This window comes from Phyllopteryx taeniolatus, chromosome 15 (assembly GCF_024500385.1).
Source record: "Phyllopteryx taeniolatus isolate TA_2022b chromosome 15, UOR_Ptae_1.2, whole genome shotgun sequence".
Classification (NCBI taxonomy): Eukaryota; Metazoa; Chordata; class Actinopteri; order Syngnathiformes; family Syngnathidae; genus Phyllopteryx; species Phyllopteryx taeniolatus.
In genome coordinates, this window is record NC_084516.1 from 19,409,347 (window position 1) to 19,425,108 (window position 15,762).

General features: G+C 41.2%; 1 protein-coding gene across 7 annotated transcripts in view; it reads left to right on the forward strand.

Moving 5' to 3' along the window:
- The window catches only part of tjp2a (tight junction protein 2a (zona occludens 2)), a 50,497-nt gene that overhangs the window by 7,876 nt on the left and 26,859 nt on the right, over positions 1 to 15,762 (forward strand). For 2 of the 7 annotated variants that reach the window (XM_061747980.1, XM_061747981.1), the window contains exons 1-2: positions 285 to 822; positions 9,826 to 9,955. The exons of 1 other annotated variant lie outside the window; for it this stretch is intronic. In XM_061747980.1, the coding sequence (XP_061603964.1) occupies positions 716 to 822; positions 9,826 to 9,955 (237 nt within the window). In that variant the 5' untranslated portion in view covers positions 285 to 715. Of the gene's footprint in view, positions 1 to 284; positions 823 to 9,825; positions 9,956 to 11,926; positions 12,201 to 14,793; positions 14,915 to 15,762 lie in introns of those variants that run through there. 4 more of the 7 variants (XM_061747985.1, XM_061747988.1, XM_061747983.1 and 1 more) reach the window with 3 other exon arrangements.

The window sequence follows — 15,762 nt, forward strand, 5'->3', positions numbered from 1 at the left end:
CACACACACACCGAGACACACACACACATGCATACACAACACCTTACTATCAAGACTGATCTTTTGTTGGTTATTTTCAGAAGTCAAAGATTAAGTTCTGTCCTGAGTTAACCCACCATACAGGGTTAGCCCCGGCTGAAGGGTGTGTGTAGTTGTGAGGGTGAGGTAGTATGGTTCTGTCTGGGTATAAATGGTGAGAAGACTTAGCCTGGTTGAGGGATTAGCGGAGAAGGGGGCGGGGAGCACGCATGATCTGTCAAGGGCTTAATGCCACAGTTATCCCTACGGCAGCAGCAGCGGCTGTGGTGATGGCAGAAGCTGTGTTTTCATTAGTCTAATATTCAGAGAAGCTCCACAATTATGTAAGAGTGACGTGCTGTCATCCTCCCTCGGCCGGCCCACCGCCTGGCAGGAACGTGGCCGTTTGTTTTCCTTTGATCCTCCATCACTGGGAGAAGCCAAAAGGACATCTGTCAAGAGTGTGCGGTCGGGGACAAGACTCGTAGTAGTCACGCCACAGCAACATCGCTGCTTTGAGGCTTGTTGGCATGAAGAGACTATGCATTGAAGCGGCAAGAAAGAGTTTAGAGTCTTTGCAATGTGGAAGGAGATGAGAAAGGATGTGGAGGTGCTTCTGGTTTTCGTTACAAAATGGAACACTGCTAATCGATGATGCGATCTGTGTGATGCTCTGCGTCGGAGGTTTTTTTAGAAGATGAAGTTTAAGAAGTTCATTACGATCATGCAGGCAGCAATGGGGATCGTACCCCTTAACAAACGAGAGCTTCTTCCACCAGGCAGGAAACTGTGGAGGCCCCCTGGGTGAGTTCCAGTACTTTGTGCATCTTTTGACATGCAAGTAAATCATGGTTCATGTAGATCTGTTATATATAGATCTGTCATACAAATATTCTAACATCTGGTGCAGTGGCTGGTTATTTGTGACTTACCGACTGATAATGCTAACATTAAGAAGCTAGCTAAAAAAGAGAGTTTTTTTTTAATGTTCATCCATTCACTGGCAATGTTGTACAAAGAAATGTTGCCTTAACTCATCCCAGAGCACTATGCAATAGAGACACACACTATCAGTCATGACCTCAGTGCCACAACATTGCAGTTGACTGGAATCTGAAATCAAATCAAAACCTCTCCTTAAGTGCTTACTTCTAAATGTTTGCTTTAGCTGCCAGATTAACACAGGGAAGCTAGTGTCAGATGACAGCTAAAAATGGCAATAGACTCCACTGCCATGTGTATAATGAAAAAGACAGAACTCACCGAGCATGTTCACTCCTTTAGTTTCTTGTAAGCATTGCTTTATGTAATAATATACAGTGGGTACGGAAAGTATTCAGACCCCCTTGAATTTTTCACTCTTTGTATATATTGCAGCCATTTGCTAAAATCATATAAGTTCATTTGTTTTCCTCAATGGACACATACCCCATAATGACAGGGGGGAAAAAAAGGAATTGTTGAAATTTTTGCAGATTTATTAAAAAAGAAAAACTGAAATATCACACAGCCATAAGTATTCAGACCCTTTGCTCAGTATTTAGTACAAGCACCATTTTGAGCTAATACAGCCACGAGTCTTTTTGGGAAAGATGCAACAAGTTTTTCACACCTGGATTTGGTGATCCTCTGCCATTGCTACTTGCAGATCCTCTCCAGTTCTGTCAGGTTGGATGGTAAACATTGGTGGACAGCCATTTTCAGGTCTCTCCAGAGATGCTCAATTGGGTTTAAGTCAGGGCTCTGGCTGGGCCATTCAAGAACAGTCACGGAGTTGTTCTGAAGCCACTCCTTTGTTATTTTAGCTGTGTGCTTAGGGTCATTGTATTGTTGGAAGGTGAACCTTCGGCCCAGTCTGAGGTCCTTAGCACTCTGGAGAAGGTTTTCATCCAGGATATCCCTGTACTTGGCCGCATTCATCTTTCCTTCGACTGCAACCAGTCGTCCTGTCCATGCAGCTGAAAAACACCCCACAGCATGATGCTGCCACCAGCATGCTTCACTGTTGGGACTGTATTGGACAGGTGATGAGCAGTGCCTGGTTTTTTCCACACATACCGCTTAGAATTAAGGCCAAAAAGTTCTCTCTTGGTCTCATCAGACCAGAGAATCTTATTTCTCACCATCTTGGAGTGCTTCAGGTGTTTTTTATTTATTTATTTTTTTATTTTATTTTTATTATAGCAAACTCCGTGCGGGCTTTCATGTGTCTTGCACTGAAGAAAGGCTTCCGTCGGGCCACTCTGCCATAGAGCCCCGACTGGTGGAGGGATGCAGTGATGGTTGACTTTCTAGAACTTTCCCCAATATCCCGACTGCATCTCTGGAGCTATCCACAGGGATATTTGGGTTCTTCTTCACCTCTCTCACCAAGGCTTTTCTCCCCCAATTGCTCAGTTTGGCCAGACTGCCAGCTCTCGGAAGGGTTCTGGTCGTCCCAAACATCTTCCATTTAAGTATTATGGAGGCCACTGTGCTCTTAGGAACCTTAAGTGCAGCAGAAGCTTTTTTGTAACCTTAGCCAGATCTGTGCCTTGCAACAATTCTGTCTCTGAGCTCTTCAGGCAGTTCCTTTGACCTCATGATTGTCATTTGCTCTGAGATGCACTGTGAGGTGTAAGGTCTTACATAAAAAGGTGTGTGGCTTTCCTAATCAAGTCCAATCAGTACAATCAAACACAGCTGGACTCCAATGAAGGTGTAAAATCATCTCAAGGATGATCAGAAGAAATGGACAGCATCCGAGTTAAATATATGAGTGTCACAGCAAGGATCTGACTACTTATGGCGGTGTGAGTTTTTCTTTTTTAATCTGAAAAGATTTCAACAATTCATTTGTTTTCTGTCAATATGGGGTGCTTATCTGTACATTAATGAGGGGGGGGAAATTAACTTAAATTATTTTAGCAAATGGCTGCAATATAACAAAGAGTGAAAAATGTAAGGGGGTCTGAATACTTACCCACTGTATATTTCCTACTGTAATCTAGGACTGTCACTATAATTACAATATCGACTTACCGTTTGATAAATAAAATGGACCCGATTTTTTTCCAGACTCAAAAAAATTCTCAGTCATTGTGACCCGGCACGCAGCAAGCCGATGGCGAGTTGGACAGCTTCACTGCGAAGTGGCCTGCTACTAACACCTTAGCTAGTATGTATTAGCCCTAATGGGCCCGTGGACCGGCGGCGGACCGGCGTTGGGTCCATCCAGTACCTCAAAGCCTTGCTCCACGCGCCGCACGTACTGTACATCCACACAACAGAGCCACTTACAGTAAGAGAAAGTTAACCATTTACAGTATTATGTTCGAGAACCCACGAGCGAAGTAGCTAAATAGATATCAAGCTAAGGAGCTAAACACCTCATTCTGCCGTGGCGACGTCGTTTAAAATGTCAGAGTCGGAGTTGTTGTGTGTGTTAAGGCCTTTTTACACTGCACTTGTTCAGTGTGAAAGGCCCCCGCGTCAAAGCGCAATGTCGATGGCAACGGGGGTGAAGCCATCCCATATTTGGCGAACTTATTTGACTCCGGTTTCCTCCCACATCCCAAAAAACATGCATGGTAGGTTAATTGACAACTCTAAATTGCCCGTAGGTGTGAATGTGAGTGCGAATGGTTGTTTGTTTGTATGTGCCCTGCGATTGGCTGGCAACCAGTTCAGGGTGTACCCCGCCTCCTGCCCAATGACAGCTGGGATAGGCTCCAGCACGCCCGCGACCCCTAGTGAGGAGAAGCGGCTCAGAAAATGGATGGATGGTTGGATCCTAAAACAAGGTGGCACGTTGAACGACTGGTTAGCACATCTGCCTCACAGTTCTGGGGAACGGGGCTCAAATCCCGGCCCCGGCTGTATGGAGTTTGCATGTTCTACCCGTGCCTGGGTGGGTTTTCTCCGGGCACTCCCAGATCCCAGAAACGTGCGTGATAGGTTGATTGAAGACTCTAAATTGCCCGTAGGTGTGAATGTGAGTGTGAATGGTTGTTTGTTTCTATGTGCCCTGCGATTGGCTGGCGACCGGTTCAGGGTGTACCCCACCTCCCGCCCGGAGATAGCTGAGATAGGCTCCAGCAGCCGGCGACCCTCGTGAGGATAAGCGGTAAAGGAAATGGATAGATGGATGGACCTGATATTAGATATTTTTTAAGATACGCAGTATACAGTACACAAGTATATACAGTAAATGAACAAGTCATTTAAATAGACGCATTGCTCCATCTTGTGATCGGTTATCGTTTTTCTTTAAACTCGCTGTTCAGTCCCAAAAATCCTGATCGTGTAAAGCCTAACAGGGACCTGCATGAGGAGAAGTGGTATGGAAAATGGATGGATGGATCTTAAAGCAACCAAATAATTTCATTGTGGTACATCTGGATCACTCTTGTGTTTCTAATGACCAGTCAGTACCGTAATTTCTCATGTATAATACGCAACCCCAAAGTTGACCTCAAAATTCTGGAAAACCCTTCTACCTATGCATAATGCATTTTTACAATGCATGATTTTGCTTCTACTAGGGTTGGGCATCGAGAATTGAGAACCGATTGGAACCGGGACTAACGTTCTGGTTCTCCCAGAACCGTCCATCCATCCATTTTCTGAGCCGCTTCTCCTCACTAGGGTCGCGGGCGTGCTGGAGCCTATCCCAGCTGTCATCGGGCAGGAGAGGCGGGGTACACCCTGAACTGGTTGCCAGCCAATCGCAAGGCACATAGAAACAAACAACCATTCGCACTCACAGTCATGCCTACGGGCAATTTAGAGTCTCCGATTAATGCATGTTTTTGGGATGTGGGAGGAAACCGGAGTGCCCGGAGAAAACCCACGCAGGCACGGGGAGAACATGCAAACTCCACACAGGCGGGGCCGGGGATTGAACCCGTGTCCTCAGAACTGTGAGGCTGACGCTCTAACCAGTCGGCCACCGTGCCGCCTCTCCCAGAACCGTTCAATTTTAAACATTTCGGTTCCCACTTTCGATGCCCCTAGCAACAAAAAAGAAGTGGTGAAAAACAACGAAGAAGGTGCCTAAATCAACAAAGAAGAACTCGCACGATGACGTGCTTGTGTCCAACGGCGGCGGCGAACCAAAGTGTGTCTTAACTTTGTTAAAAGGAATGTCCAGTCCCCTCATTGCAACACTTGGATAAGATTATATTGTGCAAAGGAGGCTTTCACAATGTGTAGCGTCTGACACGCTCTGAGCCTCTACCTACACCGCGTGGAGCTTCAGTGAAGTCAACTCTCAGTCAACTGGGTGAGTGAAACAATAAAATACGTCAGTGCCAACATTGAGACGGCTAACAACAAGGTAAACAGTCGCTTGTACTTTAGCACTTATGGTTTTTAGCGTTTATTTTAGTCTTCAAACCAACGTAAGCGCAGATGACCTAGAAAAAAACAAAGCTTAATTTAACATCACAGTGAATTGGGAAAAAAAAATCACACAAACATAGACAGTATCACAAACACTAACCTTGTGCCTCATCGGCACAAACATCCATCCATCCATCCATTTTCTGAGCCGCTTCTCCTCACTAGGGTCGCGGGCGTGCTGGAGCCATATGATTAAAACATGAAGTATTACCTGTATTTTGTTAGTTTTTTCAAAGAGTTAAGCACTTTATTTGAACACATAATACGTTATTTAATTGCTGTCAATTTGAAATTCACAGCCCTATTTGTATTTAGTAAAAAACACACAGTTGTGCTCATATGTTTGATTACCCTGGCAGAATTTGTAAGATGTGTAGAATTCTTTAAAGAAAACAATGAAGGACCAAGCGAAACACATTTTATTTTATTTTTATGAGATTCAAATTAAACCGTCAAGCATTTCAGAAAAGCATGATCATTAAACAAAACATAACCATAAAGAAATTAATCAAGGTTGTTGATCAGTCATCAGTCGTATTTATTTAAAAAATAAAATAGAAAATTCACAAATTCTGCCTGGAATGTCAACTTATGAGCACAACTGCAGCCAAATGCAGTCATATGTAGCCCTGTCATAGTGGAATGAAAGTGTAGGGTACACCTTTTTCATAACCTCTAGGTGGCGGTGGCATATTGGAATGAAAGTGTACAGCTTTTTCATAACCTCTAGATGGCAGCATACATTTATAAAATGTGAACGTTTTTTTCATTTTCTCCTATCCCTATGAATAATGCGCACTAGAGTCTTTTGACAATTTTTTTTGGGGGGGGGGGGGGGGGGGAAATGCGCATGATACACGAGAAATTATGGTATGTGATGATGAAACAAATGGTAGTCATCTTTTAATCTATTGTGCCCCAAATAAAACATTACTCCAGGAATACATAATAATTATCCAGAAATACAGCCTTAGAACAGTCCACCACACCCAGACTCAAATGCAGTGGTGCCAAAAGCTCTCCCACCCATCTCTGTCCATCTAGCTCCAACACGCTACAATATGTTTCAAAAAGCAACAAAATTGGCCACATTAAGTTGCTTCTTCACATTTGACAATGTTAAAAAATAAGTCAAATCACCAAACTAAAGTTCCATTCCATCTACATGTACCTTCTTTGAGTCAGCAAAAGTATACTTTTTAAAATGTAGAAGGCTTTAGTAGCCTCCATCAGCCAATGTTTGACAGCTTTATACCACAACTCTAAGATGGCCAGTTTCATGTGTGGAGTTGTATTGAAATGAAAATAATTCAAAAACAAGATATTTAAACAACAAACATGTTTATAGCATTCTGTTGGTTGATTGTATCATTGCTGGTATTCAGGGACATCTTGGAAGGAGATACCCGCATACCAACATTTCTTGCCTCAGCACCACCTAACAAGGTGATCAAGCTGTTAACTTTTTGTACTGGAGTTAATTTGTGCACCATTCCAGAAATAACTAGAAATGTCTTGCCCTCATACTTTGACAAGTCTGTTCCGCGTGTGGAAACGCAGCAGGTTCTATCATGCATTTGGCTTTCCTCACCCACAAAACAATGCTGCCCTATCAGTCTGGAATCATGTTGGTTATTTGATTGTATGAGAAATCAGTTCAGCCCAGATTCAGCCCAACTGGGAGCACACAGGTTTAAACCTGTTTTGATTGGACATGCAGATCACTCGTACTGCTATTGAAAATAGAGTGTAATCATCAAGGATTTGTCACAAAATATTAAGTCTTTTCCAATTCAATCTACTGTATCTGTTTCGTTACAAATACTATCTTTTCAATTGTGTCCCAGCATCAGATGTAAATACCTGGAAATAAAAACCTGAACTCTTGAGCTCTTGTTAATTATTGTTGGTGTTAAACTCATTTTTTTTTTTCCATTTATAGCCCAAAAAAGTTTTGAGTTGCAACTTGCTAACAGTTGCTAACAAGTTACCAAACTGAATTTTTCGTACAAAGAGATCTATTTTTACAAAGACTTGGCTATTGTGTTCTTTTTTTACTATTATTATTGTCTTGGACTAATAAAGCACAGGAGCATTGTTTTCAATCTTTTTTTATTTTTTATTTTTTTATTCAAATCTGAAAACTTCTGCTTGGTGTAAAAATATGCCTGTTTAACACGTGAATGTAGATTAGCTCAGGTGTTATGTTACTTGCTAAAACTATTCTGCCACTTTTCAAAAGGCAATGTTTTTATTCCATCTGTATTCTTATACTATATTGTTATCCGTATAAAAATATTGACTCAGGGTCCAAACAGACTGCCCCCTGAATGTACGAGTAATAGATGTAAAAATGTAATAAATGATCTCATGGAACATTTTCTATGATCCCATCAGGATCATCCCATCCAGCTGTATGTACAACCCAATGCCAATGAAGTTGGGACGTTGTGTTAAATACAATGATTTGCAAATCATGCTCAACTTATATTTTATTGAATACATTACAAAGACAAGATATTTAATGTTCAAACTTGTAAACTATTGTTTTTAGCAAATAATCATTAACTTAAAATTTTATGGCTGCAACCCGTTCCAAAAAAGCTGACACAGGGCCATGTTTACCACGGTGTTACATCACCTTTTCTTTTAACAACATTCAATAAACGTTTGGGAACTGAGGACACTAATAGTTGAAGCTTTGTAGGTGGAATTCTTTCCCATTCTTGCTTCATGTACAGCTGCAGCTGTTCAACAGTCCGGGGTCTCCGTATTTTATGTTTCATAATGCGCCACACATTTTCTATGGGAGACAGGTCTGGATTGCAGGCAGGCCAGTCTAGTACCCGCATTACTACAAAGCCACGCTTATTGTAACACGTGCAGAATGTGGTTTAGCATTGTCTTGCTGAAATAAGCAGGGGCGTCCATGAAAAAGACGTTGCTTGGATGGCAGCATATGTTTCTCCAAAACCTGTATGTACCTTTCACCATTAATGGTGCCTTCACAGATGTGTAAGTTACCCACGCCATTGGCACTAACACAGCCCCATACCATCACAGATGCTGGCTTTTGAACTTTGCGTCCATAACAGCCCGGATGGTTCTTTTCCTCTTTGGGCCGGAGAACACGACGACCACAATTTCCAAAAACAATTTGAAATGTGGACTCGTCGGACCCCAGAACACTTTTCCACTTTGCATCAGTCCATCTTAGATGAGCTCGGGCCCAGAGAAACCGGCGGCGTTTCTGGGTGTTGTTGATAAATCGCTTTTGTTTTGCATTGTAGAGTTTCAAGTTGAACTTACGGATGTAGCGCCGAAGTGTATTTACTGACATTGGTTTTCTGAAGTGTTCCTGAGCCCATGTGGTGATATCATTTTACACGTTGATGTCTGTTTTTGATGCAGTGCCGCCTGAGGGATCGAAGGTCACGGGCATTCAATGTTGGTTTTCGGCTTTGCCGCTTACATGCAGTGATTTCTCCAGATTCTCTGAACCTTTTGATGATATTATGGACCGTAGATGATGAAATCCCTAAATTACTTGCAATTGTACGTTGAGGAACATTGTCGTTAAACTGTTCGACTATTTTCTCACGCACTTGTTCACAAAGAGGTGAACCTCGGCCCATCTTTGCTTGTGAATGACTGAGCAATTCAGGGAAGCTCCTTTTATACCCAATCATGGCACCCACGTGTTCCCAATTAGCCTGTTCACCTGTGGGTTGTTCCAAACAGGTGTTTGATGAGCATGCCTCAACTTTCTCAGTCTTTTTTGCCACCTGTCCCAGCTTTTTTGAAACGTATTGCAGCCATAAAAGTCTAAGTTTATGATTATTTGCTAAAAACAATGAAGTTTATCAGTTTGAACATGAAATATATTGTCTTTGTAGTCTACTCAATTAAATATAGGTTGAACATGATTTGCAAATCATTGTATTCTGTTTTTATTTATGTTTAACACAACGTCCCAACTTTATTGGAATTGGGGTTGTTCATGATGCTTAATAAATTACGAAAATAAATGTTTAAATTTCAACAATTTAACATCAAAATGATCCTCAAACTGCTTGGTTAAACTAGCTCCTCTCCGTTCGCAACCATGACGTTAGTGTATGCAGTGCACCTTGGCAAATGAATCAGTTCAATGGATTAATCGCCCAGCTCTAGCTCTTGTATTCTATGGCTCTTAGGTTTGTACAGGCATACTTTATGCTGTGTGGCTGGAGATTGAATATGACAATGTAATTTTTAGATTGGGTGTAGCTTTAATACAGATCCTGTACTGTATACCTTTTCTGACTTGTTCAGTGAATTTTCTTAACTTTTATTTCATACTGTACAAGTAAGATTATAATATTACTCAGTAATAAGTCATGTGATTTTTTTTTAAAATGTATTTTAATTTTTTTTCTCTCACAGGGATCAGCCTGGATCTGACCAGACCACAACTGCTCTTTTTAAGTCCAACCGCAAGTTCTGCTGGTCCCGAGAAGCCCATTACTTGTATCTTCGTCGCCTCTCTTCGCGCAGCTATTCAGCTATTATGATGGTACGTTGATTTAAATGGTGCAAGATGATGTTGTTGTGAGTCAAATGGCTTCTTGTCTGGTCTAAATGTTTGCTAAAGACCGACTGCACCCTTGACGGATGTTCAAATGTTTGCTCCCTTTCTTCATCAACCTATGATATGAGAAATTGGGAGTATTTCACTCTGAAGCAAACAATATCTTGAGTTATTGTCTGCCTGGCACTGGTGCAATTTGGACTAACAGAAAGGTCCATATAGACGTACTATAGTAATTTGCATGCATGACCTTTTTTTTTGAGAGATCTACACATTTATTTGTTGTTGTTGTTTTTTTTACTTGCGTCCCGAAGGAGATATGGAGAAGAATGTTTCTGCTCTCAAAAGGTTAAGTGAAGTGAGAGAGATGACTAAATGGGACAGTAGAATAGAACCAATGTTTCTGTATGTGTGTTCCTCACCAACAGACAAAATATCGGCTACCTGAAAACTATAGTTGGTTGTTTACTTTCAAACTCAGCTTGTAGCAAACGTGAATGACATCATGCCCGCTTTGATCGCAACATCTATGTGCCCTCATACTGGTCCATTGAGTCTTCAGTTTTCCTCCTCACATCTACTAACAACTTCAAACAACATGCACAACAAGATAGAATTAAACTCTGCACCTCCTGTATGTGAAGGGATATATGGTGTACTTTAATTGGAGAAGAATATTTTGTTTGGTTATGAATGATTGTATTCAATTGTGGCAGAACAACTTCTGGAGTGGGGGGCACAGTATTTTGGGGACACACAGCCACCAGTGCACCCCTCCCCGGTTCTGCTGCCTCTGATTGTGTTCTCATTAATTGAGTTTTTATGTACAGCACTCTGTTACATCTGCAGCTGTTGTGAAAGCGCTATATAAATACAGTAAAGCTGAGTTGAGTACTTGGTCCAAAAATAAAACAGAGCCTTCTCTTCTTGGCACACTGCATTTTATCCGAGTTTGGTTGACTCAGTATTTCCCAGGCTTCTTGCCCTTTATTTGAACACAAACACTATATGTGACCGCTCCTGCATGCCGAATGATAATTAACCAGCATCTGCCTGGACAGTTCATTGTTTTTACTGTCTGACTAATTATTGAGGCTGGAGAAACCGAACTGCATTTGAGTGGACTCATTTAATGTCTCAATGTGCTGAATAATTGAACTATGCTGATAGAGCCAGGTGGTGTTTTGTGTGCTTGGCCTGGTGCAGAAGATAATACTGAAACACAAACACATACAATGTAACATTAATAGGCTATTGTGGGGCCGCTGCACACAGTAATCTATTTTTCTCCAGACTGATGCCTCATTGACTCATGTATGATATCTTTGCATTTTTCACATACCATTGTGTGCTTTTATTCAATGGCTCTTTGTTATTGTTTGGGTCTGCCTGACCTGCACAGAGAGTTTGGATGACCTTAACCTCATCCAAACATTGTTGGAATGATGTGGAGCTGGGTTGCTCTTATTCTCCTCATTCCTGAACGTCCTTTTCAAAGGGAACCAAATCCAAATGCAGCTGGGCTCCAAAATGTCACAATTGTGGAGGCTGTTAAAGTGACGTTTTAATGATCAAATTGTAATCAACCGTCAAACAAACGAATGTTCTATTGTTTACTCAAAATAAGCCGAAGACAATATAATGTCCTGCCCTCGGGTGTTCACTGTGTTTGTATGTTATTTGCAGTACAGTACTTACTGCTTGTTTGTGCTGCCTGTCTCGAAGGCTCACAGCAGGTTGCCTTTAAGTCAATGTGAATTTTGGACTGATCCATCACGGTGGTATTTAACGCGTCAGCACCTTGCACAATTGCTAATCGGTTTTCGTAATTTATGATAATCACCTTAATCTACGTGTAGTTTATAGTGCAGCAGCGATGTAGAACAATGCATTTAGTTTGTTGTCACATTGGACCATTTAGTTTGGATTTTGTTCCGCCCCTCCTCGCTCACTGCCATTTGGTATCATCTGTCCCGAGCAAAGCGTACTCGGCGCTACTTTTTGCATGACTGCGTTAACTTTTTCTTTCTTTCTTTATTTTCAATCGCAGAATGTAATTCGGGAGGGGCGTTGTTTCTATTTTAAGATTGTGATCCTTTCGTCTTAAAGTGAGTGGAATTGTGTGTTGACGCGCTCATTGGGCGATCTTTAAGCCATTGCTAAGTGCGTGATGCCTGTGAACGGAGGGGGTTTGCTCTCCCTGAGCAGATATGCTACTCAATATTTCAGAGTAAGTACTAAATCGATCCGTGGTGTTCGTTTTAAAGCACTGGCGTATACTTGCTGTTAACAGATTGGCCTAATAGTAATAATGTGTTACCGTTATACAGCGTGTCATCGGAAAGAAACGCAAAGTCATACTGGGCGTTGTTGCACCTGCTGTGTGCCACATTAATGTGTACCGTGTTCAGTATTGGATCTGCTGTATACCGCCATGGGTATTTTTAAGGAGTACTAACTTGCTGCTAGTTTTCTAACATTTGCGTCCTTTGCGTTGAATCGTTGATCATCGCAAAGGCATGTGCAGCGTACGTCATGTGATGGTCTGCTCAATACGTTAGTGCTATTTGAGTAGCCTGTCCAAATATTTGTCGTTCAACTCAACTAAAGGTAACATTAGTTACATTACAGATTTTGGTTGAACTAATGTCACGACGAGCATCCTTACTTGCCCTACGCGTTCTCGCCAGCAAGGGGCGTCCTCGGACAGCATTTTTCTCCAACACTGTTTTGCTCCCCCCCCCCTCCCATTTCATTTTTTATTTTTTTTATTTTTAATATATATTGATAAGCCGTTGTGTTGCCCCGCGAGGAGTGTTACTCAAAACCATATCGAAAGTGCTTGGCTGCAGGTGTTGATGACTTTGTTTAGATTGTAATAAGAATTCTTGGAAAATGCAACTGCCATATCTTTACTGAACTCTTACTTACATTTTGATACGTCTTTATGTATTTACAAGTTGTGTTGTTTTCCGGCGTTGGGAAAATGGACCTGTAATTACAACTTGCTCCTCGTAAGCGTTTGCTACAATACAATTACAAGAATGTGTCACACAGGCCATGAGAAAGCAATACATTTAATAGGGAAGTAGTAAGGTACTAATATTAACAGACAGAGCCTCTCATGAATTCTCAGTGCTTGTTCTGATTTAGTGCAGTTAAAGTGAATAGGGTAAATATTGAAGCTTATGACATTTTCAAAATATTATGTCATTCGGATGTTTGTTGCCATGCTGTAGTTCATGTCGTTGTCTACCAGTAAACCTCACTATTTCTGTAATCCATTTACACAGAGACAATAGACTTATTTCAGTGTTTGAAGTGAATGCTGTTAAAATATATTCCACTCTCCTTTTTTTTGGCGAAATACGCCGTTTTGAACTCAAAATAGGCCATTTACGTGAATCGTATAGATCCGATGAGTTTTTCCTGGGGGTGTGGGGAGTCTGAGGTCACTGCTGTCGTCGCTGACATCATAGGTTGTTTCGTACTCCTTGAACAGTGGCAGCTAGATCCGTTCCACCATCCACACATGTAATTGTGAATAGTACTCCACGGCGGACTAATATGGGAGCGTATTGGCCCGAGGTTCCGCCTGTGCGCTCGGGACCTGCTTTGGATAAGTCACAGAAGTTGACGAGACCAGAAAGAGACACTTCCGCCGCTTCTGCTGTTAAGAAGTAACAGTACTTTTACTCCGTTACAATGATGTCAATGTCGCTCGCTACTTTTATTTATCATCTTTCGTGCGCGAGACTACGACTTCTGCATTTGGTCCCATTTAACCGCTAGTGATGTTTAAGTCTAGTTCACCAATCTAACGACAGAAGAAAGTCACATGACCTCACACGTCTTCTATTGGGCTTCCCGGGCATAGGTATTAACAGTAGATAAGCCAGCCCCGCTGATCGTCGTGCCTACGTCGCGGCCATGTTGGGAAGGTCGTCGTCACTATGAAGGCAACGACACGCGACTCGTTTACATTTAGATGAACAAAAACAACAGCTTTCATGTATTGTAGTATCTTTCTGGCACTGACTGCCCAAACGTGGATAGTTCAGCTTACTTATAACTTGGGAAAACACAGTGCAGTAAATTGCATACACACACACACAGCAAGATCAGAATTTGCACATTCACATTTTATTTTGTAAATTTTTTTTTTTAATTGATGTTCATGCTGTAGTTTAAAAAAAAAATCTGAAGTTACTCACTATTTACTCAGTACTTGAGTAATTATTTCACTGTGTACTTTTTACACTTAAGTAATTTTTTGGAGAACTACTTTTTGCTTTTACTGGAGTCACATTATTGTCAAGTAACAGTACTCTTACTTGAGTACAATGTTTGGCTACTCTACCCACCTCTGGAGCGGACATCTTCTATTGTTATTCTTGCGTTTAAGCAACATTTTTGGTCATCAGATCAGCCAGTGTCCTATTTATTGCACTGGTCTTTTGTGTTTTCGCGTTGAGGTGCTGCGGGTCGTGGCCCTGGTTGTGGTCTCAGCATTACCGCGAAGCACACGTAACATCAGCGAAAAGAGTTGATCCGCTCGTACATCCTGTATTAATTAGGAAAGGCGCATACAAATCAAATTAGTTTACAGATGTTAATGTTAAATGTAGTAACCGACGGAGCGATGTTAGGGATTATGTCACAACACAGAATGAACTAACTTCAAATTCAGAAATGACGAATAAAAACAGAAAAATATTGTACTTAATATTTTCCTGGAAGGTGCATTTGGGATTCGCCTTTGAAGATGGTAATAGTGAAAAATGAAGTGAAACAGACAATGATTTTAGTCAATTCTTTTCCAGAATGAGAGTGCTTAAAGAGGAGGATGCTATTCATGTGGCACAGCTTGAAGCAGGCATCAGGTGCAGGTGGAGATGGGCTTGGCTCAAATTGGAGGCCAGAACAAAAAAGCAAAGAAATGAGGCAAATATCATTTTAATCTTAAATTTGTACATCAACATGTACTTGAGTGGTGAAAATAAATGTTTTTTCTGTGTGAAGATTTTTTTTTTTAATTTTGCCTTATTGTACTATTCAGTCTTCCAGATTGCTTAATTTATGTTAAAATAAAAACTATTCTCTGCAGGGGCTCGGGTTATCCCACCAGACCCCCTTATAGTTGGTTTTTTCTTTTCTTTTTTTTTTTTTGGTCACCTTTTTCATGCCTTTGGTGTTTGGATGTATGTGTATGTCATTTTGAGCCTGAGCAGAAAAACCTCTTCTAAAATATTGTTTGGGATTTTAAAGGGTGACCCTGTACTGTATCTTCCACTTGGCCCTCTTTGGGAGAGAATTGTTGTTACATAATGGCCTAAACTCTGGAAATAACTGCTTATCCTGCAAGCCACCCTGCCAGCAGCCAACACAATCATATCACATCGTAGTAGAAGTGTCTGATTGAACCGTTTGCCAGTTGCATTTTCACTTGAACTATATTTTGTAGTTTCTTGTCAGTGCTTCAGATTGGATCGTTTTATAGACACATTCTTTCCTCCCATGGTCTATTGTTTTTAAATACCAGTGCACAACCTAGTCAAACCTGCATGTCGTCATACACCATTTTCTAAAATCCCAAATGTGTATTTTTCTCATTTGATGTAGAGAAGGAAACTACAATTATTTGGACCAAACTTTATTCTCTAGAGTTAATTAAAGAGTTAAATCTGATAACATTTTAGGTGACAATTTAAAATAACTGAAATCAGCAGGTTTTTTTTAATTAGATTTTTCAGTTGACAATTGCTAGAGATAAAAAAATGTTTAGGCTTTAC